This window comes from Phyllobates terribilis, unplaced genomic scaffold (genome assembly GCF_046119375.1).
Source record: "Phyllobates terribilis strain yellow unplaced genomic scaffold, ASM4611937v1 Scaffold_5__5_contigs__length_657084704, whole genome shotgun sequence".
In the NCBI taxonomy this organism is placed as follows: Eukaryota; Metazoa; Chordata; class Amphibia; order Anura; family Dendrobatidae; genus Phyllobates; species Phyllobates terribilis.
The window spans coordinates 55247811-55275230 of record NW_027362765.1 but is presented as its reverse complement, the minus strand read 5'-3'; the positions used below and the strand labels follow the sequence as shown (position 1 = coordinate 55275230).

Genomic DNA, 27420 nt, shown 5'->3' with positions numbered 1-27420 from the left:
GTGACCTCATCACAGGTCCTGTGTGCACAGAACAGCCATATATGTGGTGGCAGCTCTGCAGGTGGAGGTATGTGGAGGTCTCCCATTACTGGGCGCAGGGGGCATTAACCCCTCCATTATCAAGATGATCTCATTACTGAACAGCATAACACACCCCCTCCTCCTGGCACAGCTCCCCAATCCTGGAATGTGGATCTGGGAGGATGTGGAGGAGCAGTAGGGGATGTTGTCGGTTATTTGCAGTATGAACTGTGCATTGTAATAAGAGTGTTTTCGGGAAATGAATTTCGTTATACTGTTTTGCTTATGTTGTTGTTTTTTAGCTTTTTTTTAGTTGTTTTATATGTAATTTCTTTTCATGTGAAACCATTCTAGGGAACATCTGTTAGGCCCCGGGCTGTATATTGGTAAGTGTCCTGATGGGGTGATAGCACCAATCTTGGCATGGGGACACAGAGATGCCTCAATGATTGGATCCTGGTGCCAATCCATAGTATGGCGGATGCTCACCTTCACCATAGTATCACCTTCACATACTGTTGCTTACAATAGAAAACAAATGTCAACTTTCATCGGAGTTAGAGCAGCCCTAACTCTGACTTAGACGTTTCTAGGATTCAGTCTTCAGCCGTTCTTTAGAATGGAACGGATTTTTACTAAAAGATAAAATGCAAGGTTGCTGGATTTTACAAGCACTTTGCACCTTGAAGGAGTTGTCCATTACTCCTTCTCAATCTGAATTTTTGGCGCCGATAAAATAAAAACACTTCTATTCCCCTCGCATGCTGACACTCTTCTAGTAGTCTCGGCACTCGCTTTCCTGGGGCTCTCTTGCGGTTGTTATGACACATGAGCCTGGCGCCCAATCAGCGCTGGTGTGCCTGTCCCCGTCTTCGGACAAAGCGAACATCAAGAGGAAGTCAAAGACCAGCCGCAGCCCTGACTTCCTGTTGATGCGCAATATGTCCAAATGTAGGGACAGTGATGATTGGGTGGCGGGCTCATGTGTTATAACAACCACACACGAGCCCCAGGAAAGCGAGTGCCGACAGCTGGAAGGGCGCCAACACGGAAGGTGAGAATTAGTGTTTTTATTTTATCTACGCCAAACATTCAGATCAAGAAGAGGTTGTCCTAGTAGTGAACAACCCCTTTAACCCATTTTATAAGATGAGACAATCCATTAAAAAACTTAAATGTTATTAATGTTTTACATGTGACTGCAGATTCTTGAATTCTCACAGCGCTCACGGCAAGTGAATGATTCACTTCAAGTCTGTTGACAAGACTAATTCCACAATTGAATTGAGTGAGGCCGTGTACGTCTAGTCAGAACCTCGCTGGAAGTATGCATATCTCATACTTGCGGCCACATGACCGCCAGCACCAGAGAATCCTGAGGATTCAAAAGTCTGCAGTGCCAACCCTGGACAACATCTTTTAAGCGTAAAGTTTAAAAATCAGGCATGAATATTTTTCAGCAGGAGCCCTTGACAAAGTGCTAGGCAAAAGTGGTCAGGTGAAGAGTAAAATATGCTTTTATTCGATGGTGCTGGTTTGAATTGTATATCTTTTGAGTATAACATTATATTATTATTATTACATTAAAGTATGTGGAAGCTACTTGCAATGTTGATCTGCAAGGTATCTTTTTGCTTTTCCTGCGCCTAGTATAGTTTCTATATAATGTACAGCAATTTATAAACAAAGTTGCAGTGGCGTAGGATGACGAGTAGTGATGAGCGAGCATGCTCGTTACTCGAGATTTACGAGCATGCTCGGGTATTTTCTGAGTAACTTAAGCGTGCTCGGGTGTTATGTTTGAGTCACTCCATGCGCATGATTTGCTTTAATACATGTGAGGAATGCCTGTTTCTTAGGCATTACTCACATGTATTGAACTATCAAACAATGCAAATCATGCACAAAGAGTGACTGAAACATAACACCTGAGCACAATGAAGATACTCGGCGAGCACCCAAGCATGCTCGCAGAAAGGGTTAACAGAACATGCTCGCACACCACTAATGACGAACACTACTGCCAAGAGTGTTACAACCGACCTCTTTGAATTGAGGAGGTTTTCAGAGATGTACTGGAAACAAGTGTGCAATTGCTTTCCTGTGCTGATTTTGACCAGGACTGAAAGAAAGATACAATGGGTATGGAAAGTATTCAGACCCCTTTAAATTTTTCACTCTTTGTTTCATTGCAGCCATTTGGTAAATTCTAAAAAGTTCATTTTTTTTCTCATTAAAGTACACTCTGCACCCCATCTTGACTGAAAAAAAAACAGAAATGTATAAATTTTTACAAATTTATTAAAAAAGATTAAATGAAATATCATATGGTCACAAGTATTCATACCCTTTGCTCAGACACTCATATTTAAGTCACATGATGTCCATTTCCTTGTGATCCTCCTTGAGATGGTTCTACTCCTTCATTGGAGTCCAGCTGTGTTTAATTAAACTGATAGGACTTGATTTGGAAAGGCACACAGCTGTCTATATAAGACCTCACAGTGCATGTCAGACCAAATGAGAATCATGAGCTCAAAGGAACTGCCCAAGGAGCTCAGAAACAGAATGGTGGCAAGGCACAGATCCGGCCAAGGTTACAAAAAAATTTCTGCATTACTCAAAGTTCCTAAGATCACAGTGGCCTCCATAATCCTTAAATGGAAGACATTTGGGACCACCGGAAGTCTTCTTAGACCTGGCCGTCCAGCCAAACTGAGCAATCGTGGGAGAAGAACCCTAAGATCACTGTGGCTGAGCTCCAGAGATGCAGTAGGGAGATGGGAGAAAGTTCCACAGTCAACTATCACTGCAGCCCTCCACCAGTTGGGCCTTTATGGCAGAGTGGCCCGACGGAAGCCTCTCCTCAGTGCAAGACATATGAAAGCCCACATAGAGTTTGCTCAAAAACACATGAAGGACTCGGAGACTATGAGAAATAAGATTCTCTGGTCTCATGAGACGAAGATAGAATTATCACCAAAAAATTCTAAGCGGTATGTGTGGAGAAAACCAGGCACTGCTCATCACCTGCCCAATAAAATCCCAACAGTGAAACATAGTGGTGGTAGCATTATGCTAAGGGGTGTTTTTCAGCTGCAGGGACAGGACGACTGGTTGCAATTCAAGGAAACATGAATCCAGCCAAGTACAGAGATATCCTGGATGAAAACCTCTTCCAGAGTGCTCTGGATCTCAGACTTGGCTTAAAGTTCACCTTCCAAAAAGAAAATGACCCTAAGCAGCTAAAATAGCAAAGGAGTGGCTTCAGAACAACTCTGTGACCATTCTTGACTGGCCCGACCAGAGCCCTGACCTAAACCTAATTGAGCATCTCTGGAGAGACCTGAAAATGGCTGTCCACCAATGATCACCATCCAACCTGACGGAACTGGAGAGGGTCTGCAAGGAAGAATAGCAGAGGATCCCCAAATCCAGATGTGAAAAACTTGTTGCATCATTCCCAAGAAAACTCATGCCTGTACTAGCTCAAAAGGGTGCTTCTACTCAATACTGAGCAAAGGGTCTGAATACTTATGACCATGTGATATTTCAGTTTTTCTTTTTTAATAAATTTGCAAAAAATTCTACATTTCTGTTTTTTTCAGTCAAGATGGGGTGCAGAGTGTACTTTAATGAGAAAAAAAATGAACTTTTTAGAATTTACCAAATAGCTGCAATGAAACAAAGAGTGAAAAATTTAATGGGGTCTGAATACTTTCCGCATCCACTGTATCAGGATCTCTGAATGCAGTCTGAGAGTATGTGCACATTGTGTCTTATAGACATTGGCATACCCACTGAGTTTTACCAGAGGATGACGCTTCAGGAAAACACTTTTTTTTTTTCTGAAGCATCTTTTTTTGTGTTCATTTGGTCGCTTTGGCTAAGTGCCCACGATGCAGAAATGCTGCATATTTTTTCCGCTTCTCCCTGGCAGGAAAAACACATGCGGATTTTACATGCGTTTTTCCCGCCAGGTAGAAGCCTTTGTCAAGCTTTTTTGCATGCATTTCTGCATGCGGGTTATCAATCGCTTTTCCAAGCGATTTTAGTATCACTTGGAAAAGTGCTTGACAACTTATTCACACTATATAAATCCATGCAACCGGCATGGATTTATAGTAGTGTGACCAAGTTAGTTAAAAAAAAGAATAAGAATGCTAAAAAATAAAGATTATACTTACCATCCGATGTCCTCCCGGTGTTTTATCTGCTGCGTCCGGTGTCTTGGGCGGCTCGCGGTGGTGTGAAGGACCTGCGGTGACGTCATTGAGTCATGTGACAGGTTACAACAACGCGACCCATACAGCAGACCAGACGGAGGGGAGAAAACACCGGGAGGACATCGGAAGGTAAGTATAATCTTTGTTTATTATTTTAAATTCTTTTTTTTACAGTTTCTATGGTACCAAGGTCTGGATGAGAGTCTCCTCTCCTCCAGACCTGGGTACCATCCGCACATTGAACCGTGTGATATCCGCTTGTGCAGATGCAGTGATGCGGATGTCACGCAGTCCAATGCAAGTCAATGGCGGCGATGTCCGCAAAATTAATGGACATGCTGCGTATTTTTCCGCAATGATAATCCGCAGCGGAAATTTCCGCAGCATGTGCACAGCACATGTGGATTATCATTAGGGACCATGGGGCACTTATTACCAAGTGTTTTTTAATCATTTTCGCTGCGGAAATTCCGCGGCAAAAATGCTTGAAAAACGCATAGTGGGCACGCAGCCTTTTTCAGCGGCTTTGCCACAGGGCTGTGGAGTCGGTAAGCCAAACCTGCGACTCCGACTCCTCAATTTCCCTTACACCGACTCCGACTCCCACATATATTGTTTATATTTAAGTGAAAAATTTATTGTAGTACAATGTGAACATCAGACATTTAATCATTTTTATGATACAATAATCAAGATATTTAGATAGAACATAATATATATTTATTGGAATACTCTCTCTGATGAAGACGGCAGAAGACAGGACAGAGGAGGGGAGATTGCAGTCTGGAGCCAGTGCAGGACGGGAGCACTGCAGCATACAAGTGAGTTTTGATAGGTGCGTGCCCCTGCTTCTAGGGGCGGGGGGCAGCTGACCCCTGCCCCTCGCTGGCTACCGCCATGATTAACACACAGCGTTTTTGCAGATCAGTTTTTTGCAGTAAAATGCAGTGACTCCGGGCATCCCATCATAGTCAATGGGTTTCAAGATATGACATTCAGACACATCGTTTTGTGAGGATCCGTTTTTGGGCTCAAAAACGGATCCTCACAAAGAATGAGCATATTAGTTTGTTTGGCATTTTTATAATCTGCTTTTGCTATTGAAAACATTATCTATAAGCTCAAAAACCTTTCAGGTAATGTGTTTTTTTAAAAGCTGATCTGCTTTTGCAGCTGAAAAACTTATCCTTAAAAAACGCAGCAAAAACGCTGTGTGTGAATGTAGCCTTAGATCAAGAATAGAACAGCCATTTATAGGACATTTCATAACTTTCCCAAATTCCTATGAAAAAATATTCCCCACAAACTGCATTGATCTACTGCACCCAATTTATTATATATTTTAGGAGTCGGAGTTGGTCCATTTTATACCAACTCCGACTCCACCAAAATGAGCACCGACTCCACAGCCCTGCTTTGCCATCAACATCTTTTTGCTCTGGAATACTTTCAAAGCCTGAAGCGGGTAAGAGAAGCTCAAAAAGACTGAACATACAGTACAGACCAAAAGTTTGGACACACCTCATTTAAAGATTTTTCTGTATTTTCATGACTATGAAAATTGTACATTCACACTGAAGGCATCAAAACTATGAATTAACACTTGTGGAATTATATACTTAACAAAAAAGTGTGAAACAACTGAAAATATGTCTCATATTCTAGGTTCTTCAAAGTAGCCACCTTTTGCTTTGATGACTGCTTTGCACACTCTTGGCATTCTCTTGATGAGCTTCAAGAGGTAGTCACCGGAAATGGTCTTCCAACAATCTTGAAGGAGTTCCCAGAGATTATTAGCACTTGTTGGCCCTTATGCCTTCACTCTGCGGTCCAGCTCACCCCAAACCATCTTGATTGGGTTCAGGTCTGGTGACTATGGAGGCCAGGTCATCTGGTGTAGCACTCCATCACTTTCCTTCTTGGTCAAATAGCCCTTACACAGCCTGGAGGTGTGTTTGCGGTCATTGTCCGGTTCAAAAATAAATGATGGTCCAACTAAACGCGAACCGGATGGAATAGCATGCCGCTGCAAGATGCTGTGGTAGCCATGCTGGTTCAGTATGCCTTCAATTTTGAATAAATCCCAAACAGTGTCACTAGCAAAGCACCCCCACACCATCACACCTCCTCCTCCATGCTTCATGGTGGGAACCAGGCATGTAGAGTCCATCCGTTCACCTTTTCTGCGTCGCACAAAGACACGGTGGTTGGAACCAAAGATCTCAAATTTGGACTCATCAGACCAAAGCACAGATTTCCACTGGTCTAATGTCCATTCCTTGTGTTCTTTAGCCCAAATAAGTCTCTTCTGCTTGTTGCCTGTCCTTAGCAGTGGTTTCCTAGCAGCTATTTTACCATGAAGGCCTGCTGCACAAAGTCTCCTCTTAACAGTTGTTGTAGAGATGTGTCTGCTGCTAGAACTCTTTGTGGCATTGACCTGGTCTCTAATCTGAGCTGCTGTTAACCTGCGATTTCTGAGGCTGGTGACTCGGATAAACTTATTCTCAGAAGCAGAGGTGACTCTTGGTCTTCCTTTCCTGGGGCGGTCCTCATGTGAGCCAGTTTCTTTGTAGCGCTTGATGGTTTTTGCAACTGCACTTGGGGACACTTTCAAAGTTTAGCTAATTTTTCGGACTGACTGACCTTCATTTCTTAAAGTAATGATGGCCACTCGTTTTTCTTTACTTAGCTGCTTTTTTCTTGCCATAATAGAAATTCTAACAGTCTATTCAGTAGGACTATCAGCTGTGTATCCACCAGACTTCTGCACAACACCACTGATGGTCCCAACCCCATTTATAAGGCAAGAAATCCCACTTATTAAACCTGACAGGGCACACCTGTGAAGTGAAAACCATTTCCGGTGACTACCTCTGGAAGCTCATCAACAGAATGGCAAGAGTGTGCAAAGCAGTCATCAAAGCAAAAGGTGGCTACTTTGAAGAACCTAGAATATAATACATAATTTCAGTGGTTTCACACTTTTTTGTTAAGTATATAATTCCACATGTGTTAATTCATAGTTTTGATGCCTTCAGAGTGAATGTACAATTTTCATAGTCATGAAAATGCAGAAAAATCTTTAAATGAGAAGGTGTGTCCAAACTTTTGGTCTGTGCTGTATATGCACTGCAGTTTGTTGTGACATTGCATTGAATATGTTTATTCTTTTTAGCTTCTTTAAGTGCTTTTTCAGATGGGTTCTTGAGTGCGCCCACATGAAAAAGACATTGTATGCACATACCCTAAATAGTGCTGAGTTGTTAGAGCATTCAGCTGTAGCCGAAAGACTGTCTGTGGCAAGAGAAATCTGAATGTAAAATTATAGCACAGCTTATATGACTTATTATTGCTATTGGTGATACAACTTTGATTGTAATCAATCCTTGTGCTTTCCATTAATAGCTCCTAGCCCATAAAAGCACCACTCCTTCTTTTTCTTTTTCTTTTTTGTTTCAGCGCTTGCGTGTTGCTTCTAATGCATAGATGTCAAACTCCAGCCCAAGGGCCAAATCTGGATCGCAAGGTGGTTATATTTGGCCCATGACACCAGAACCGCCACCCCTATGTGGGGCTATTATTCTGTATGGAGGACTACTGTATGTGAGGCCCATTATTCTGTATGACGGTCTGTGTGCGGCCCATTATTCTGTATGGAGGACTATGTGGGGCCCATTATACTGTATACTGGTTGGCCCGCGACTTTGTCCAAGTTTTTCATTTTGGCCCTCTGTGTGTTTGAGTTTGACATCCCTTGTCTAATGTAAGATCACTGCCCCCAGTCTTATACTCACCCTTCGGCGTCTTCACCTTTTTTCGGTGCTGTTCCGGGCCCGGGATGCCATCTTGTGACTGCAACTTCTGACTGACCGTAACTTAGAAGTTACATCCCAAGCTCTCAATGTAAGTGTATGAGAGCCAAAATGAGGCTCTTATAGTCTCGTATTGAGTTGTGATCTCCGGCTTACTGCATGAGCGATCCGGCTCTGACCTGCCGGAGACCGACATGAGCGGTGGTGATAAAAGGTGAAGATGGTGACAGATGAATATAAGAGTAGAAACAGGGACCTTAGATTAAAAGCACCACTCCAGTGGTAAAATAAAATTAAAAAAAAAACTGGAGTGGTGCTTTTAATAGTAGTAGGGTTTTTTTTTGTGTATGGAACTATTATTTGGGTGGGACTGAAGATTTGAGCTAAGCTATACAAGTTGTGTCCCGCAAGTCTTAAACCAATTTCTGTGTGTATATTGTTTTTTTTACCAGACAAGTTGTGTTTTATTTCAGTGGGATCGTTTTTACTGTTATGGTAAACATTTATACTTTGCTTTATTATTTAGACAATTCATATAGCTTTCATCATTTTGTATTTTAATATTAGCTTTATAAGTGTTTATTTGTTAAAGCAAATGACATAAGGCGTATCTAATATAGAGCTGTCTTTGTATTTAAGCCTTCTTTTGTTTCTGAAAGTATAGTAAACTTGATACAACCAGCCTCCTAAGGAATTTACGACTTTGTTATTCCCAACTTGGATATCTTCCTTATTAAGTAATGTAATGTAAGCCATTTCCACGTTCCTTATCTTTGTGGTTTGTAATAAATCTTTGTGGTTTGTAATAAAAACTTGTGACCAGGCATCTGAGAGCAGACAAGTCTGGGACACAGACAGAATTGGTTGTGTTCTCTTGTCTCCTATCGATCGACTCCCTGATTTGATCAAAACTGGCAAACGTGTGAAACCTTTTGAGTTTCCCCTAAAACTTTCCATATACAGTACAGACCGAAAGTTTGGACACACCTTCTCATTTAACGATTTTTCTGTATTTTCATGACTATGAAAATTGTACATTCACACTGAAGGCATCAAAACTATATGAATTAGCACACGTGGAATAATATACTTAACAATAGAGTATGAAACAACTGAAAATATGTCTTATAGTCTAGGTTCTTCAAAGTAGCCACGTTTTGCTTTGATGACTGCTTTGCACACTCTTGGCATTCTCTTGATGAGCTTCAAGAGGTAGTCACCGGAAATGGTCTTCCAACAATCTTGAAGGAGTTCCCAGAGATGCTTAGCACTTGTTGGCCCTTTTGCCTTCACTCTGCGGTCCAGCTCACCCCAAACCATCTTGATTGGGTTCAGGTCTGGTGACTGTGGAGGCCAGGTCATCTGGCGTAGCACCCCATCACTCTCCCTCTTGGTCAAATAGCCCTTACACAGCCTGGAGGTGTGTTTGGAGTCATTGTCCTGTTGAAAAATAAATGATGGTCCAACTAAACGCAAACTGGATGGAATAGCATGCCGCTGCAAGATGCTGTGGTAGCCATGCTGGTTCAGTATACCTTCAATTTTGAATAAATCCCCAACAGTGTCACCAGCAAAGCACCCCCACACCATCTCACCTCCTCCTCCATGCTTCACGGTGGGAACCAGGCATGTAGAGTCCATCCGTTCACCTTTTCTGCGTCGCACAAAGACACGGTGGTTGGAACCAAAGATCTCAAATTTGGACTCATCAGACCAAAGCACAGATTTCCACTGGTCTAATGTCCATTCCTTGCGTTCTTTAGCCCAAACAAGTCTCTTCTGCTTGTTGCCTGTCCTTAGCAGTGGTTTCCTAGCAGCTATTTTACCATGAAGGCCTGCTGCACAAAGTCTCCTCTTAACAGTTGTTGTAGAGATGTGTCTGCTGCTAGAACTCTGTGTGGCATTGACCTGGTCTCTAATCTGAGCTGCTGTTAACCTGCGATTTCAGAGGCTGGTGACTCGGATAAACTTATCCTCAGAAGCAGAGGTGACTCTTGGTCTTCCTTTCCTGGGGCGGTCCTCATGTGAGCCAGTTTCTTTGTAGCGCTTGATGGTTTTTGCAACTGCACTTGGGGACATTTTCAAAGTTTTCCCAATTTTTCGGACTGACTGACCTTCATTTCTTAAAGTAATGATGGCCACTTGTTTTTCTTTACTTAGCTGCTTTTTTCTTGCCATAATACAAATTCTAATAGTCTATTCAGTAGGACTATCAGCTGTGTATCCACTTGACTTCTGCACAACACAACTGATAGTTCCAACCCCATTTATAAGGCAAGAAATCCCACTTACTAAACCTGACAGGGCACACCTGTGAAGTGAAAACCATTTCCATGGACTACCTCTTGAAGCTCATCAAGAGAATGCCAAGAGTGTGCAAAGCAGTCATCAAAGCAAAAGGTGGCTACTTTGAAGAACCTAGAATATAAGACATATTTTAAGTTGTTTCACATTTTTGTTAAGTATATAATTCCACATGTGTTAATTCATAGTTTTGATGCCTTCAGTGCGAATGTCCAATTTTCAAAGTCATGAAAATACAGAAAAATCTTTAAATGAGAAGGTGTGTCCAAACTTTTGGTCTGTACTGTAGGTTTCTCCATCATTGATTTACTTTTATTGTGGGTAATGGAAAAATGGCATCCTCTGTGAGGTATAAATTACCTGGTTAAAGTTATGATATAGTTATACATTTTTTTGTTTTACTATTTTTGCTCAAAACCTTCACTTGGCATTTTTATGTGTGTGTCATCATGTACTAAGATTCATAACTTTTTAACTTCTCTGTTAATATGTAATTTAAAAAAGCAGCATCAGACATTCCCTGTTATCATCAAGGGCATTAGACCCACAACTATGTGCAGAAAACATAGAAAAAAGAATGAAAATGAACCTGGACCTAAAGTCGCAGGTAGTAATTATTAAAGGGAATTGTCAGTGAGTTTTTGCTATGTAATCTGAAATCACCATGATGTAGGGGAAAGAGCTTGATTCCAGCAATGTGTCACTTACCAGACTGTGTTTTGCTGTTTCATACAATCAGTGTTTTATAAGCTGGAGATTACTGCAAGACAACTGGAATCATGCCTCCTGGTCCAACCACACCCCCAACACTGTATAGCATCTCTCTGTCACTATACAATGTACACAGAACGATGTGGTGTGGGGTTATGCACAGCTAAACAACTGAGCACTGCTAGATCTGCAGCAGAGAAAACTGTGATTCTATCACAATTGCTGCAGGTAAAATACAGAACGTGGCCTAAGACCAACCATCACTGATAGATTTCAGCCATGGCTGGTAATTTAGGCAATAACCAATATAATTAAAAATCCCTCCGTTCTTGAGAAATTAGATTTTTAATAAGTAAAATTGCAAAGTGGGTTGTTTCGAGAAATACTTTGCAATTTTACTGATTTTAATATAAAGAGTATAATCCTTTAAACCTCACCCTGATGACAAAAGGAGTGGGCTTGCTTTTACTTCATACTTACAGCTATAACAAAAACAGTATAATAGGGCGTACCTTATAACTGACACAGGTAACACCTTACTGGTTTCCTCACACACAAAGTCCCATTCACACTAGGCAGATTGCCGACTGTAACTGCTGCAGTATACAATGTGAAGTACGGTAATCAGTCTGATGCTGACCTTACTGGTCAGGAGGAATTATAGGAGGCTGAAGGGAGATCTGGTGGACATAGAGCTCCTGGGCACTGATCATCAACAGGACAGGGTTAGATATTTGTAATGTCCAAATCGTAGGTTTACTACTGGAAGAGGCTCTATCTCTGTCAGTGACCTCAGATATAATGGAGGAGGCTCTATCTCTGTCAGTGACCTCAGATATAATGGAGGAGGCTCTATCTCTGTCAGTGACCTCAGATATAATGGAGGAGGCTCTATCTCTGTCAGTGACCTCAGATATAATGGAGGAGGCTCTATCTCTGTTAGTGTACCTCAGATATAATGGAGGAGGCTCTATCTCTGTCAGTGACCTCAGATATAATGGAGGAGGCTCTATCTCTGTCAGTGTACCTCAGATATAATGGAGGAGGCTCTATCTCTGTCAGTGACCTCAGATATAATGGAGGAGGCTCTATCTCTGTTAGTGACCTCAGATATAATGGAGGAGGCTCTATCTCTGTCATTGTATCTCCAGATATAATGGAGGAGGCTCTATCTCTGTCAGTGTCCTCAGATATAATGGAGGAGGCTCTATTTCTGTCAGTGACCTCAGATATAATGGAGGAGGCTCTATCTCTGTCAGTGTACCTCAGATATAATGGAGGAGGCTCTATCCCTGTCAGTGACCTCAGATATAATGGAGGAGGCTCTATCTCTGTCAGTGACCTCAGATATAATGGAGGAGGCTCTATCTCTGTCATTGTATCTCCAGATATAATGGAGGAGGCTCTATCTCTATTACCTCAGATATAATGGAGGACGCTCTATCTCTGTCAGTGACCTCAGATATAATGGAGGAGACTCTATCCCTGTCAGTGTCCTCAGATATCACGAAGGAGGCTCTATCTCTGTCAGTGACCTCAGATATAAGGGAGGAGGATCTATCTCTGTCAGTGTCCTCAGATATAATGGAGGAGGCTCTGTCTCTCAGTGACCTCAGATATAATGGAGGAGGCTCTGTCTCTGTCAGTGACCTCAGATATAATGGAGGCTCTATCTCTATCAGTGACCTATTTCTGTTAGTGACCTCAGATATAACGGAGGAGGCTCTATCTCTATTACTTCAGATATAATGGAGGAGGCTCTATCTCTGTCAGTTACCTCAGTTATAATGGAGGAGGCTATATCTCTATACCTTAGATATAATGGAGGAGGTCTATCTCTGTCAGTGACCTCAGATATAATGGAGGCTCTGTCTCTGTCAGTTACCTCAGATATAATGGAGGAGGCTCTATCTCTGTCAGTGTCCTCAGATATAATGGAGGAGGCTCTATCTCTGTTAGTGACCTCAGAGCCTCCTCCATTATATCTGAGGTCACTAACAGAGATAGAGCCTCCTCCATTATATCTCTCTGTCAGTGACCTCAGATATAATGGAGGAGGCTTTGTCTCTGTTACCTCAGATATAATGGAGGAGGCTCTATCTCTATCAGTGACCTCAGATATGATGGAGGATGCTCTATCTCTATCAGTGACCTATCTCTGTCAGTTACCTCAGAAATAATGGAGGAGGCTTTATCTCTGTCAGTGACCTCAGATATAATGGAGGAGGCTCTATCTCTGTCAGTGACCTCAGATATAATGGAGGAGGCTCTTTCTCTGTCTGTAACCTCAGATATAATAGAGGAGGCTCTACGTCTGTCAGTGACCTCAGATGGGCATGTGAACCCTGCAGTCAATCACTTGCCAAAGTAGTGACAAACAGCCAGTGATTGGGAGCCTGGAGGAACTATCATTGTAAACTGTTCCACTCATGTTCCAGTCCTTATGAGAAAAGGGAATACAACATTTAAGCGTTAGATCTCATCATAAGTTACTCTTATTATATTCAGTTTATTTTATTTTTCATATGGGTTTTCCTAAGATTTTTACATCTTCGTCTTATTCAGGTCCCTACAATATTAGATCCTCTCAGTGGAGATCTTCAATAAGAGAATTTTCCTGATTGACCCATCAAGGATGGATAGGGACAGGGACAAGATGGCGGAGAGGATATTACACCTCACCCTAGAGATCCTCTTCCGGCTTACTGGAGAGGTGAGAGATTCTGATGACGTCACATTACATCATTCTTATCTATGGGAATAACAGATGGACAAAACTGGAGAGGTGAGGACTCTGGGAATGTCTGTAGTGAGTTTTATTAATGTGTCTCTCCATAACTAGGATTACACAGTAGTGAAGAAGACCTCTAGTGAGCGCTGCCAGGCCCCTGTGTTTGAGGGATGGGGAAGGCCCCTGAGCCCAATCACGGGGCCTCCACCTCATCCAACGATACACGAGGACATCAATGACCAGAAGATCCTAGAACTCACCTACAAGATGATTCAGCTGCTGACTGGAGAGGTGACACTGCTGGGAATGCTGGGACATTCTACAGTAATGCTATGAAGGGATCGGGGGGATGACGGTATCATTGTATGTGTCAGGTTCCTATAAGGTGTCAGGATCTCACCGTCTATTTCTCCATGGAGGAGTGGGAGTATTTAGAAGGACACAAAGATCTGTACAAAGACGTCATGATGGAGGTTCCTCAGCCCCTCACATCACCAGGTAATAGACAGGGCTAGATACACACTGCCAATAATTGTTTGTATGTAAAGAATTAATTCAGTCCTTGTGTTTGTTTCCAACAGTTCTATCCAGGAAGAGGACAGCACCAGAGAGATATCCCCGTCCTCTTCTTCTACAGGATTGTAAACAAGAAAATCCCGATGTTCCTCTGGATCATCAGGTAGATGTGCTCAGTCTTGTTTTATCCACCAATATTATTCACTCAATGGTCAATTTATGACTGACACCAGCCGTTCTTGAGCTGTATTTTTGTAGTTAAACCTTCGACCCTTACAGTAAGCATAAATTAAAGTGAACAAGTTTTTTTTGTCAGTTTGTGTGATTCCAGATTTGAATAGAAAACTTTGAGTGATCTTAGAGACTTCAAACGAAGCATGGTCATCAGTGATAGATTAGACATGCCAATAGTTAACAAACTGCCAACCTTTTGGGGTTCTACATTTACAATGTGCAGATTATACCCAGAATGTTGCAGGCAGTGCAAGGTCATGCAAATTCTAGTTGAATACAACAGAAGTCCTCTAGCTAATGTGTCAAAAAGCACAACTTGTCATCCCTATGCAGTGGTGGACAATATCAGAAGACAACCATTTCTACTATCAGTGCAGTCTAGTAAACAGAAAGGCAACTACAGATGGTGATCGAGAGCAAAAATTCTATCACTGAGTAGCAGAAAAGTATTGTCTAGTCAGATGAATCCTAATTTGTGTTGCACCATGCTGATGAAATGATCGGAATTTGGCACAACCAGCATGAATAGATCAACTGTCCTCAGGCATCAACTGGTTAAGGTTGGAGGAGGTTGGGTAATTTTATGGAGCATGTTTTTTTTGGCAGATTGTCAATCCTTGAATACCTGTGGATGGATGTTTGGATAGTAGGGCTTACCTAGGCTTGATGGTCTACTATGATCATCCTTTCATAGCAGCTTACCTTAAGGTTGCAAAACACTTTCAGCAGGACAATGCACCATGCCAAAAGGGTCATATTGACATGGATTGGTTCCAGGAATATTAGTGACTTTTTCTTGCTTCTCCAGCCTTCACAGTCCCCAGATCTTAATCTTACATAGTATCTCTGGGACGAAATTGAATCGTCTATTTAGGATATGTCAGTACCTCCATCTAATTTGTGGCACTTGTGAAAGGCTATCCTATACTCATGAGCCACCATTCCTGCGGGATTAGTTTAACATTTAGACCAGGGATGTCAAACTCAAACACATAGAGGGCCAAAATGAAAAACTTGGACAAAGTCGCGGGCCATGTTATATACAGAATAATGGGCCATCCAAAGTCATCCATACGGAATAATGGGCACCACATAGTCCTCCATACAGAATAATGGGCACCACATAGTTCTCTATACAGAATAATGGGCACCACATACAGATGCTTTTCACAAAATTAGAATATCATCAAAAAGCTAATTTATTTCAGTTCTTCCAAACAAAAAGAGAAACTCATATAGAGTCATTACAAACAGAGTGATCTATTTCAAGTGTTTATTTCTGTTAATGTTGATGATTATGGCTTACAGCCAATGAAAACACAAAAGTCATTATCTCAGTAAATTAGAATAATTAGCAAAAAAAAACACCTGCAAAGGCTTCCTACGCATTTAAAAAGGTTCCTTAGTCTGTTTCAGTAGGCTTCACAATCTTGGGGAAGATTACTGACTTGACAGATGTTCAGAAGACAGTCATTGACACACTCCACAAGGAGGGCAATCCATAAAAGGTCATTGCTAAAGAAGCTGGCTATTCACAGAGTGCTGTATCCCAGCATATAAATGGAAAGTTGAGTGAAAGGAAAAAGTGTGGTAGAAAAAGGTGCACAAGCAACTGGGATAACCGCAGCCTTGAAAGGATTGTTAAGAAACGGCCATTCAAAAATTTAGGGGCGATTCACAAGGAGTGGACTGCTGCTGGAGTCATTGCTTGAAGAGCCACCACACACAGACGTATCCAGGACATGGGCTACAAGTGTCGCATTTGTTGTGTCAAGCCACTCACGACCAATAGACAACGCCAAAAGCATCTTACCTGGGCCAAGGAGAAAAAGACATGGACTCTTGCTCACTGGTCCAAGGTGTTGTTTTCAGATGAAAGTAAGTTTTGCATTTCATTTGGAAATCAAGGTCCCAGAGTCTGGAAGAAGAGTGGAGAGGCGCACAATCCAAGGTGCTTGAGATCTAGTGTGAAGTTTCCACAATCAGTGATGGTTTGGGGAGCCATGTCATCTGCTGGTGTAGGTCCACTGTGTTTAATCAAGACCAAAGTCAGCCCAGTTGTCTACCAGGAAATTTTAGAGCACTTCTTGCTTCCCTCTGCCAACAAGATTTTTGGAGATGGAAATATTATTCTCCAGCAGAACTTGGCACCTGTCCACACTGCCAAAAGTACCAATACCTGGTTTAAAAACAACAGTATCACTGTGCTTGATTGGCCAGCAAACTCGTCTGACCTTAACCCCACAGGGAATCTATTGTCAAGAGGAAGATGAGACACTAGACCCAACAATGCTGACGAGCTGAAGGCTGCTATCAAAGCAACCTGGGCTTCCATAACACCTCAGCAGTGGTGCCCCAACCAAGTATTGAGTGCATTTACTGAACAAACATTTCAGTAGGCCAACATTTCGGATATTGAAATCATTTTTCAAGCTGTAGTTATAAAGTATTCTAATTTACTGAGATAATGACTTTTGTGATTTCATTAGCTGTAAGCCATAATCAACATTAACAGAAATAAACACTCGAAATAGATCACTCTGTTTGTAATGACTCTATATAATATATGAGTTTCACTTTTTGCATTGAAGAACTGAAATAAATTAACTTTTTGATGATATTCTAATTTTGTGAGAAGCACCTGTAGTCCTCCATACAGAATAATGGCCCCACATAGGGGTAGTGTTTCTGGTGTCGCGGGTCAGAGGTTGACATGTATGATTTAGAGGAATGTTTGGCACTGTGAATTACTGCAGTTCTGAAAGCCAAAGGAGGTGCAAGGGGCTACTAAATGGGCTTCTCTAATAAAGTGGCCATCCAGTGGATGTTTTACACTTTTTTATTTCTGGTTATGGAGACTGCTGTTTAGAATTAAGAGTTAACAGGTTGAATTTATACAGGAGACCTGTCACTATGTGATAACTACTGCTGTCATGTCAGTTTTGGTCGTCATGTTTTTTTATGATTTTTTTTGTTTTTAGAAATTATTTTACATGATCTCTCCATCTGTCTGTGACTTTAATATTTGTTTCAGGGTAAAGAGCTGACCCATATTAATATAATGGAGACATATGTGAGGGGTGATGAGCAGTATAAAGAGGAGATTCCTGAAGATAACCACACAGGTGAGTTGTAGTCACTAAGTGGGCAAAATTGAAGTAGAACTTTTTTCCCCACAGAGGAAATAATACTGTTAGAATCCTCCTGTTTGTTTTTTCCATCTTGTGTTTTGCGGTCACGTGACCATCTGCCTTTATATTCCAGCTCCGCCCTTTTGGCTGTGCTGGACTTCAGTGTTTGACTGTTTCTCTAGCCAGGTGTTTCTGTGCCTTTCTCTGTCAGTTCGTTTTGTCCTTCTGGGACCTCTAGTACTTTTTTGTCTGTTTGTCTTTTTGTGTTCTGCAACAACTTCTCTGTTTAGGAGGTGTCCCATTTTTGTCCCAGTCCTTAGTTCTTTTAGGGACCCCTCCCCTTATGCTATAGGTCTTCGTTCAGACTAGCCGAGGACTAAGGCGGGTCTGTTCGCTAGGAACAGGTAGCCCGCTACATCGTAGGGATTCAGCTTAGTCTTACTGTAGGGACAGCTTTCCCCTATCTTTCCTTAGTACTTGTTGCAGATCATAACAGTAAGTCCAGCCCAAAAAAAACTAAAAGGAAAGAAATTCGGGAATCAGTGTGGTTTCAGGATTTGGCTCAACGCCTGCAGGGATTATCTCTGGAGGTAGCCAAGTTCCAACAACACGTGAGTAGCTGTTCTGAAGCGCATTTTGTTATGGTAAACAGCAAGATTTTTTTTCCTTTAAAAATGCTTGTTATATTTTCATTTGAGACCAAGGTCCTCTGGGAATTAATCACAGCGCATTGGTTTTATTATGTCACTTTTGCGCAAAGAACCACAGTGGTGGGCCTTTTCTCTCCAACCTAATGATCCATGTTTAAGGTCTGTAGAAGAATTTTTTTCTGCTATGGGGCTATTTATATGACGATCCTGATCGAATCTCATCTGCTGAGGCAGAACTCAGGCGTTTGAATCAGGGGTCAGGGGATGTTGAAAATTATTGCGCACACTTCAAAAGATGGGCCTCAGAAGTTAAATGGAATGATCCAGCTCTGAAATGTCTATTTCTTGCTGGTCTGAGTGAAAGGGTTAAGGATTTGCTAATTGCATTCCCCGCACCTGAGACTCTGCAGGATGCCATGCAATTAGCTGTTCGTGTGGATAGGAGACTGAGATTTAGACAGAATGAGGTAAAGACTCTTGTAATGCCACGTCCTAGTCCCCAGAAAATCTGCTCTGACGGCGGAGAACCGATGGAGGTTGGGGCGAAGTCGCTCCCCTCTCAGGAAAGAGACCGGGGGTTCGCCAAGGGATTGTGTCTTTATTGTGGTAAAGCTGACCATTTGATTAAGTATTGTGAGCTTCGTTTAAGTAAAGAAAAAAAAAAGGTCAGTTAAGCCCGTATAGCTTGTTTACGCTCTGCAGGAGTATTTCTTTCTGGGAGTACTACTGTGCAGGAAAATTAGATTGAATTTCAGGCATTTGTGGATTGTGGTTCAACACTTATTGTGATTGATAAAGGGTTTTTGGAAAACATTAAATTGAAATCCAAACCTTTGTCATCACCTATTTCTGTGATTGCAATTAATAACACTCCCTTGAAATGTATTATTCACAAGGTTGCTGCATTTTCCCTCACTATCAGTGGAGTTCACCAAGAAATTTTGGACTTGGTTGTATTAGATAATTTACCCTCTCCAGTCATTCTAGGATTGCCTTGGTTAAAACTACACAATCCTTTGCTGGACTGGTCTACTAATGTGATTAAGTCTTGGAGTCCGAAGTGCTATGATAAATGTTGTAATGGTCGCATTGCGGCTGTGGAAAAAGGGGAATTACCTGTACCTATTCAAGATTTTTGGAGGGTTTTTTCAGAGGAGGAGTCACAAGTTTTACCTCCTCATAGGGACTATGATTGCGCCATTGAGTTTGTTCCTGGAGCTACTCTTCCCAAGAGTCGCTTGTTTAATCTGACTATCCCTGAAAGAAAGTCCTTGGAGGAGTACATACAGACTAACCTGGCTGCTGGTCACATTAGACCTTCTAAGTCGCCTGTGGCAGTTGGATTTTTCTTTGTTAATAAAAAGGACGGGGGTTTATGTCCATGTCTGGATTTTCGTGAAATTAATAAGATTACCGTACGCAATTCCTACCCATTGCCGTTAATTCCTGACTTGTTTAACCAGTTGGTGGGGGTCAAGTGGTTCTCTAAAATTGATCTCCGGGGGCATATAATTTGTTACGAATGAAGGAGGGTTATGAATGGAAAACTGTTTTTAACACTCCGGTAGGTCATTTTGAAAATCTGGTGATGCCTTTTGGTCTTACCAATGCACCTGCATTTTTTCAGAACCTTATTAATGACATCCTGAGACCTTTGATTGGTAAGAATGTGGTTGTATATTTGGATGACTTTTTGATTTATTCACCAGATCTAGAGTCCCATTGGCAGAGCGTACGTGATGTTTTGCAGTTATTGAGTGATAATTCATCTTTGCTAAGCTGGAGAAATGTGAGTTCGCTGTGCAGAAAATTAGTTTTTTTGGCTACATTGTCTCCAGCGAGGGCTTTGAGATGGACCCGGTGAAGGTTCAGGCTGTGCAGGAATGGCCTAGGCCTATTGGTTTGAAATCTTCAGTGTTTGACTGTTTCTCTAGCCAGGTGCTTCTGTGCCTTTCTCTGTCAGTTCCTTTTGTCCTTCTGGGACCTCTAGTACTTTTTTGTCTGTTTTGTCTTTTTGTGTTCTGCAACAACTTCTCTGTTTAGGAGGTGTCCCATTTTTGTCCCAGTCCTTAGTTCTTTCAGGGACCCCTCACCTTATGCTATAGGTCTTCGTTCAGACTAGCCGAGGACTAAGGCGGGTCTGTTCGCTAGGAACAGGTAGCCCACTACATCGTAGGGATTCAGCTAAGTTTTACTGTAGGGACAGTTTTCCTTTATATTTCCTTAGTACTTGTTGCAGATCATAGCAAATACAGGTTCAACCTCTGTACTTTCTGTTCTGGCCATATGGACATTTAATTGATGCAACTACTCACTGGATATAGGAAAGACACTTTGGTTTTGTCATCACTGCAGCCAGTGATCGGTTAAATGTCTGGCAGTGTAGGAAGTCATGCAGCAAGTGATAAGTAAGGTTAGTATGATTTATTCTATTATTTTAGTGCATGCTGGACTACAAGGTGACAGTGGGATTCCTTCGGAAGCAATTGTAATTGGTGGCTAAAAAAAGGATCACATGATAAAAGTGGAAGCATGCAAAAAATTTCACCACGGCCACAGTAATCTTATTGCTGCCTATGCATTAAATGGAAATTTATTTGGTCCTTCAAAACAGAAGAAGGACTTTGGTAAGCTAAGCAGCTGTACTCAATGTCAAGCAGCAGCTGTAAAAGCAAACCAGATTCTAGGGTGTATGAGAAGAGGGATAAAATACTTTGCCTCCAATGTATTATTACCCCTCTATAAATCACTGTTAAGGCCACATCTAAAATATGGGATCTAGTTTTGGGCTCCGTATGTTAAAAAGATATTGAGAAGCTAGAGCCAATTGAAAGGCGGCTAACTAGATTATTACATGGGATGAAAGATCCTGAAATAAGAGGTTAGAGAAGTTGAGCTTGTTTAACTTAGAAAAAAAGACGCCTTACAACGGACTTCATTACGTGTAGAAGAAAGGCGATTCCGACAGCTAAATAGGAAAAAGTTCTTTACAATTAAAGCAGTCAGACTGTGGAATGCCCGACCGCAAGAGGTAGTATTGGCAACACTATATCAGGATTTAAAAGGCTGGATGATTTTCTCACGACAAACGGCATTGTGGCTTAAAAATAATCAAGCGATAGAGAATATATCACTGGTGGAGAAAGGTTGAACTCGATGTGTAGCTTGTCGCACACTGGATAAACCTGTTTGGTATGTCTTGAGTAGAGCCGGTCCTTGTTTACTGACAGAAATTACGTCACTTGTTCAACTTTGTCTTTGGACTGCAGTATCCTGCTTGGTAGAATCAAAATAATGAGATAAGACATCCACTTCAACATAGTTCTTAATGACATTGGCTCTATATTTGAAGCTGTTGTCCAGCTGCAAAATAAATTTGGAGCCAGTCAGACACCTCCCTGATGATATTGCATGATGGATAAGTATCTGCCTGTATTTCCCAACATTGAGGACACCTAGAAATGAGCAACAATGAGGACCATAGATGCAGCAGTTGGCAAAGGAAACTTAATGCTGCAGATGAAAACCACTTCTCTTTGAAATTCGAAGATGTCCAGCCGTACCATCAGCTCAATAGTGGCAGCAACAAGTTGGAACCGGCTACACCCTTTCACTGTTTGGAGAAGTCTGGCCAGAACTGATCTTCATGGAAAAATTGCAGCCAAAAATCCATACCTTTGACATAGAAACAAGGCCAAGTGATTTAACTACGCATGAGAACATAGGAACTGGAGTTTAGGAAAATTGCACAGGTGCTCTAGAGTCACAATGTGAAATATTTGGCTGTAACAGAAGGCAGAGGGTCTGTAGGAACAGTGGAAGTTTAATGTAAATTGGAACTGCATTTCAGCACATGGAGTTTTGGATTTGATCAAGATTAATGATGTTCTTAATGCTGGAAAATACAGACCTACTTATGCATCATGCAATACAATCAGGGAGGTGTCTGTTTGACTCCCAATTTAATCTGCACCCTATCAATGACCCCAAACATACAGCCACTGTCATTAAGAACTATTTTCAGCATAAAAAAGAACAAGGACTCCTGTAAGCAATTATATGGCCTCCTACAGAGCCCTGATCTCAAAATCATCGGGTCTGTGTGAGATCACATTAAGAGACAGAAGTATTTGCACAAGCAACATCCACAGAAGATCTGTGGTTAGTTTTCCAACATGTTTGGAACAACCTACCTGGCGAATTCCTTTAAAGAGAACCTGGCTACAGGGATAGGCATATTAAACTAAAGGAATGCCCATAATGGCACTGGTATACTGATATAATGCATACATTCAGTGAAGAAATCAGTAGTATGGTTGTTTTAAAATAATCATTAGAAGTTTTGGTTTCTGTGCATCAGGGCTAGACTGTGGGTAGGGTCTTCGCCTCTGTCACAGCTCCTCTGCAGCCTCTGCATTTCCTTATTTAAGTTTCAGGACTGCGCCGTCCTAGCCGCGGATGGCATTTGCGCAGATTGATCTTGCGGTGGGCTTCAGTAAAATGGCGAGGGCACATGCACAAAACTTCTAATGATGATTTTGAAACAACCAGGCTGCGGATTTCTTCACTGAATGTATATATTAACAGTGTATGTAAGAACCCCGCTGGAACCAGTAGAAGATGCCGACCAGTAAGCAGGGCTGTGGAGTCTGTAAGCCAAACCTCTGACTCCTCAATTTCCATGACACGGATTCCACGACTCCCTCATACTTAGCTCCTGTTTAAGTGATAAATTTACTGTAGCACAGATTCATCTCAGCTAAAAGTCCAGACCCTTAGATCGGGAATAGGACAGACATTTATAGGACATTTCATTGCATTGAGTCGGAGTTGGTCCATTTTATACCGACTCCGACTCCACCAAAATGGGCTCCGACTCCACGACTCCGACTCCACAGCCCTGCCAGTAAGTATTTTACTATACAGAGGCAACATATATTAATGATATTACTCCAGTGGTGAAATAAAAAAATATCCTGGATGCGTTCATCAAGTCTGTTGAAGTTATAGGAGAGGATATGAAAGAAAGGATATTAAATGTACAACCATTCCCTCCCTGATTCTGATCCTCAGAACAAGAATTTTAAGCATTTCCTTATTTATGTAAGTTTCTTTTAATAAATATTATATTTTAAAACCATCAACGGTTCCTGCTGTGACTAGCTCTGGAGATTGGCTATACCACAGATTAATAGTTCTCATGATAAAAAGCCTCATCGGTTCTGGTGAATGAAACCTTTATTCTCTACATGAAGATTTGATGGGGGTGATTTGGAACAGCTTTTTACCATATTCTTGATATTGGCCATTTATAACCTTATACAGAATATTGAAAATTAAACTAAAATTTTATTATTTTAATCTTTCCTCATATATGAGATCCTTCATGTCCCTTAATTTTGTGCCTATTTCTCGTAACTTTTGTAATTAAACTGCATCTTTTCTGTAAACTAATGCCTAGAACTTAACTGCATATTCCAGAAGAGGCCATAGTAATGTTTGTATACTGGTAGTATTATATTATTGAGTCCTTGCCTCTTTTAATACATGACAATTTCCAATTGGCCATAGATGTAGTCGATTGACATCTCATGCTGTTATTTAGTTTATGAATTACAAGTACACCCAGACCCTTCTGTACAAGTGACTCTCCTAGTTTTACTCTCAGTAGGACAAATAATAATCTAAGTGCAGATGATTAGTTCTCAGTGGTAATACATTTACTTATATTGGGCATCTATTTGGCAAATAAGGTTCAAAAAACACAAATATCTTCCATAGATCACATTAAAGTACCATACAGATCTGTGTGTCATCTGTAAAAATAGAAATACTAATATTAATCCGATGTTTTATATAATTAACCAAATAATAATAGTGCCTCTATCACTGAACCTTGGGGTACACCACTTATAACCGGAAACAATTCAGAATGGCAGTCATTCACCACAACTCACTGGGTGCATACTTTGAGCCAGTTTTTGACCCAATTACAAGTTATGTTATTTAAACCTAGAGACCTTAATTTACCCACTAGCCATCTATATGTGACAGTGTCACATGCTTTTGGAAAGTAAAAAAATCTCTATATCAATCCACAGCTACATCCCCCCTGTATCCAGTTTAGGCTTCACCTCTTCAAAAAAAATATAGATTGGTTTTGCAACTTCTGTCCTTTGAAAATGAGTACCACGTTAGCCTTGCGCCAATCCCTTGGCACTGTTCTGGTCATGAGAGTCTTTCTAAAAGTTATGATTTGGAGAACATCAATAACTGAGCCGAGTTATTTAGGAGGTCATAGATGCACCCCGTCTTGTCGTGTGGCCTTGTTAATATTGATTTTATTTAATTTAGGTTGAACCATATCTACACTTAACCAATTAAGAGTATTACATTTATGATATAAGCAAAGCTAAAGATCCCATTACTAATATTTAGGGGATCTACCTTTGCTGACCCTTTTCTTTTGAATTTACATATTTCTTTTTTGTATTGGCATATTTAAAGATTTTTTTTTTTTTGGGGGGGGGGGCATGGGATTTGTCTTGCTTTCTTCGGTTACTTGCCATTCATTTTGTATTTTTTGCTAATTAATTTTTTACAGACTGTATTGAGCTATTTCTAAAGCACTGCTCAGGAAACTATTAATAAAAAATAGTAAAATCAGTTTTATTCTTCGCAGATGACTGTACCATGATCTCAGAGACAAAGCTGATGTTTGCAAGTTTTAAAGCAGAAGATCATGGTATCACACCAGATATATACAAAGAGTATGCTGTTCTTCCAGAAATTCCTCAAGCCTTTTACAGCAGTAATCTATCGCCGGATTCATTTAAAGAGGTCGTACCCTTTGATACATCAAATACTGCTGAGCCAAATAAATATACCATAATGGATGTTGAACATCAAAGTCCTCACACAGGAAAGAAGCAATTTTCTTGTTCAGAATGTGGGAAATTTTGGTTTAAGAAATCTGATCTTGCTAAACATCAGAGAGTTCACACAGGGGAGAAGCCATTTTTATGTTCCGAATGTGGGAAATGTTTCACAGAGAAATCAAGTCTTGTTAAACATAAAAGAAATCACACGGGGGAGAAACCATATTCCTGTCCAGTATGTTGGAAATGTTTTACTTACAAATCTGTTTTAGTTAAACATCAGAGAATTCACACAGGGGAGAAGCCATTTTCATGTTCAGAATGTGGGATATGTTTTAATGACAAATCAGTTCTTATTGCACATCAGAGAATTCATACAGGGGAAAACCCATTTGCATGTTCAGAATGTGGAAAATGTTTTAAGCAAAAATCAATTCTCATTACACATCAAAGAGTTCACACGGGGGAGAAGCCATTTTCTTGTACTGAATGTGGGAAATGTTTTAAGTACAAATCAATTCTTGTTGGACATCAGAGAATTCACACAGGGAAGAAGCCATTTTCATGTTCAGAATGTGGAAAATGTTTCACCCAAAAAGCAGATCTGGTTAGACATCAGAGAGTTCACACAGGAGAGAAACCGTATTCATGTTCTGAATGTGGGACATGTTTTACACAGAAAACAGATCTTGTTAGACATCAGAGAATTCACACAAAAGAAAAACCATTTTCATGTTTCGAATGTGGGAAATGTTTTAGAGAGAAATCAAGACTTGTTACACATCAGAGAAGTCACACAGGGGAGAAGCCTTACACATGTTCAGAATGTGGGAAATGTTTTATACAGAAATCAGATCTTGTTAGACATCAGCGAACTCACACAGGGAATTGACGTTGAGAATGTGGGAAATATTTTAGATAGGACCTTTCACCAGTTTTAGCATATTAAACAGGACACATCTTGGAATAGTGGCAGTAGACGTGAATTTTTATATTTTTTCATTTCTTATCTCTTTTCTAGAGATATTAGCTTATAAAATTTGGATTATAACATGATAAATTTAACCTAGCGTTAACAGAGATTCTTGTCTGGGGAAAAACACTTTTGCACATGCATGACGTTGACTAATCATAAACAGGATATATCATGTACAGAAAAAAAGAACACGCTTTAGAAGGTCAGAAAAACATGTCTTCCACTGTGACACATGTAATGACAGACAGCCCTAATCTCTGCAGTTGGAATGTAGTATAGAACATAGCTGAGTGTGATTACAAACACCTCCTGCTTTCAACTCGCAGCACTCAGTGAGGGGGATTAGCCGCTACAACTCTCCTCTCATAGGGCTGTTAGCTCTGCCCCTTCCAGATATACATAGAAAGAAAGACCCTAGTTTTGGGATCGCTACACCTTGTGTGAATAATTTCAAAAAGCAGTTGTTCCCGTTACTGCCATATAACACCTAAAATAGAAAAATGGCAAACAGTTGAATTTTCTTCAATGCTTCATTTATATGAATTCAATTTCAATTTCCAGTATATTAAAGAGAACCTGACAGGTCCCCCATGCCCTCCAACCCACCAGCATTTGTATTGCTATATACCCTGCCCAACAAGCCTTTTACACCCTTAGTCACCAAAACACGTTTAAAAAAGAAACTATTTTGAAATTTCATTTTTAGAAAAGTATTTAGATATTCTTCCAGCCCTCTATGGCAAAAACCTACCATCTGATCCATTTAAACAGATCCTACACTGTGATACATCACAACCAAATAAAAATGGCAGAAGGGATGTTGAGCACCAAAATCCTCAGACAGGGAATAGAACTTTATGTACACAATGTGAGAAATTTAGATCTAAAAAAATCTCATTTGCTAAATATCAGTTAATACAGGGGATAATTAATTTTTATGTTCCGAATGTGGTAAATCTGTAACAAGATTGGATTTCTCTCTGAAACATGAGAGAAATTGCACGGGGTTCAATAAGCTTTATTCATGCATGTCCAGTACGTAGGGAATATTTTACCTAGAAATCAGATTTCGTTATTCATCGGAGAATTCACACAGGGGAGAAGCCATTTTCATGCTCTGAATGTGGAAAATGTTATAACAACAAATCACAGCTTGATGCACATCACAGGAGAAAGACAATTTTTATGCTCAGAATGTGGAAAATATTTTACAAAAAAAAAAATGTCTTA

At 40.8% G+C, this 27420-nt stretch overlaps 1 protein-coding gene across 2 annotated transcripts; it reads left to right on the top strand.

The window, feature by feature from the left end:
* On the top strand, window positions 1–27420 carry LOC141271952 (uncharacterized). 2 transcript variants are annotated; one of them, XM_073682202.1, is made up of 8 exons: window positions 35–67; window positions 4994–5068; window positions 13640–13787; window positions 13917–14096; window positions 14180–14303; window positions 14387–14484; window positions 17590–17680; window positions 25019–27420. In XM_073682202.1, exons 3-8 carry the CDS (start codon window positions 13710–13712, stop codon window positions 26104–26106), a joined length of 1659 nt encoding a protein of 552 aa, XP_073538303.1. In that variant the 5' UTR covers window positions 35–67; window positions 4994–5068; window positions 13640–13709; the 3' UTR covers window positions 26107–27420. The 2 variants fall into 2 exon arrangements, with proteins under 2 accessions (XP_073538302.1, XP_073538303.1); XM_073682201.1 differs by lacking the exon at window positions 4994–5068 and having other exon boundaries at window positions 1–67.

What these genes read in the sequence shown, in the direction of transcription:
- LOC141271952 (XM_073682201.1), top strand. Translation starts at nt 13,710, where the DNA reads ATGGATAGGGACAGGGACAAGATGGCGGAGAGGATATTACACCTCACC. An exon ending in TCAGCCCCTCACATCACCAG is followed by an intron (nt 14,304 to 14,386) that starts GTAATAGACAGG and finishes TGTTTCCAACAG; the next exon opens with TTCTATCCAGGAAGAGGACA. An exon ending in ATGTTCCTCTGGATCATCAG is followed by an intron (nt 14,485 to 17,589) that starts GTAGATGTGCTC and finishes TATTTGTTTCAG; the next exon opens with GGTAAAGAGCTGACCCATAT.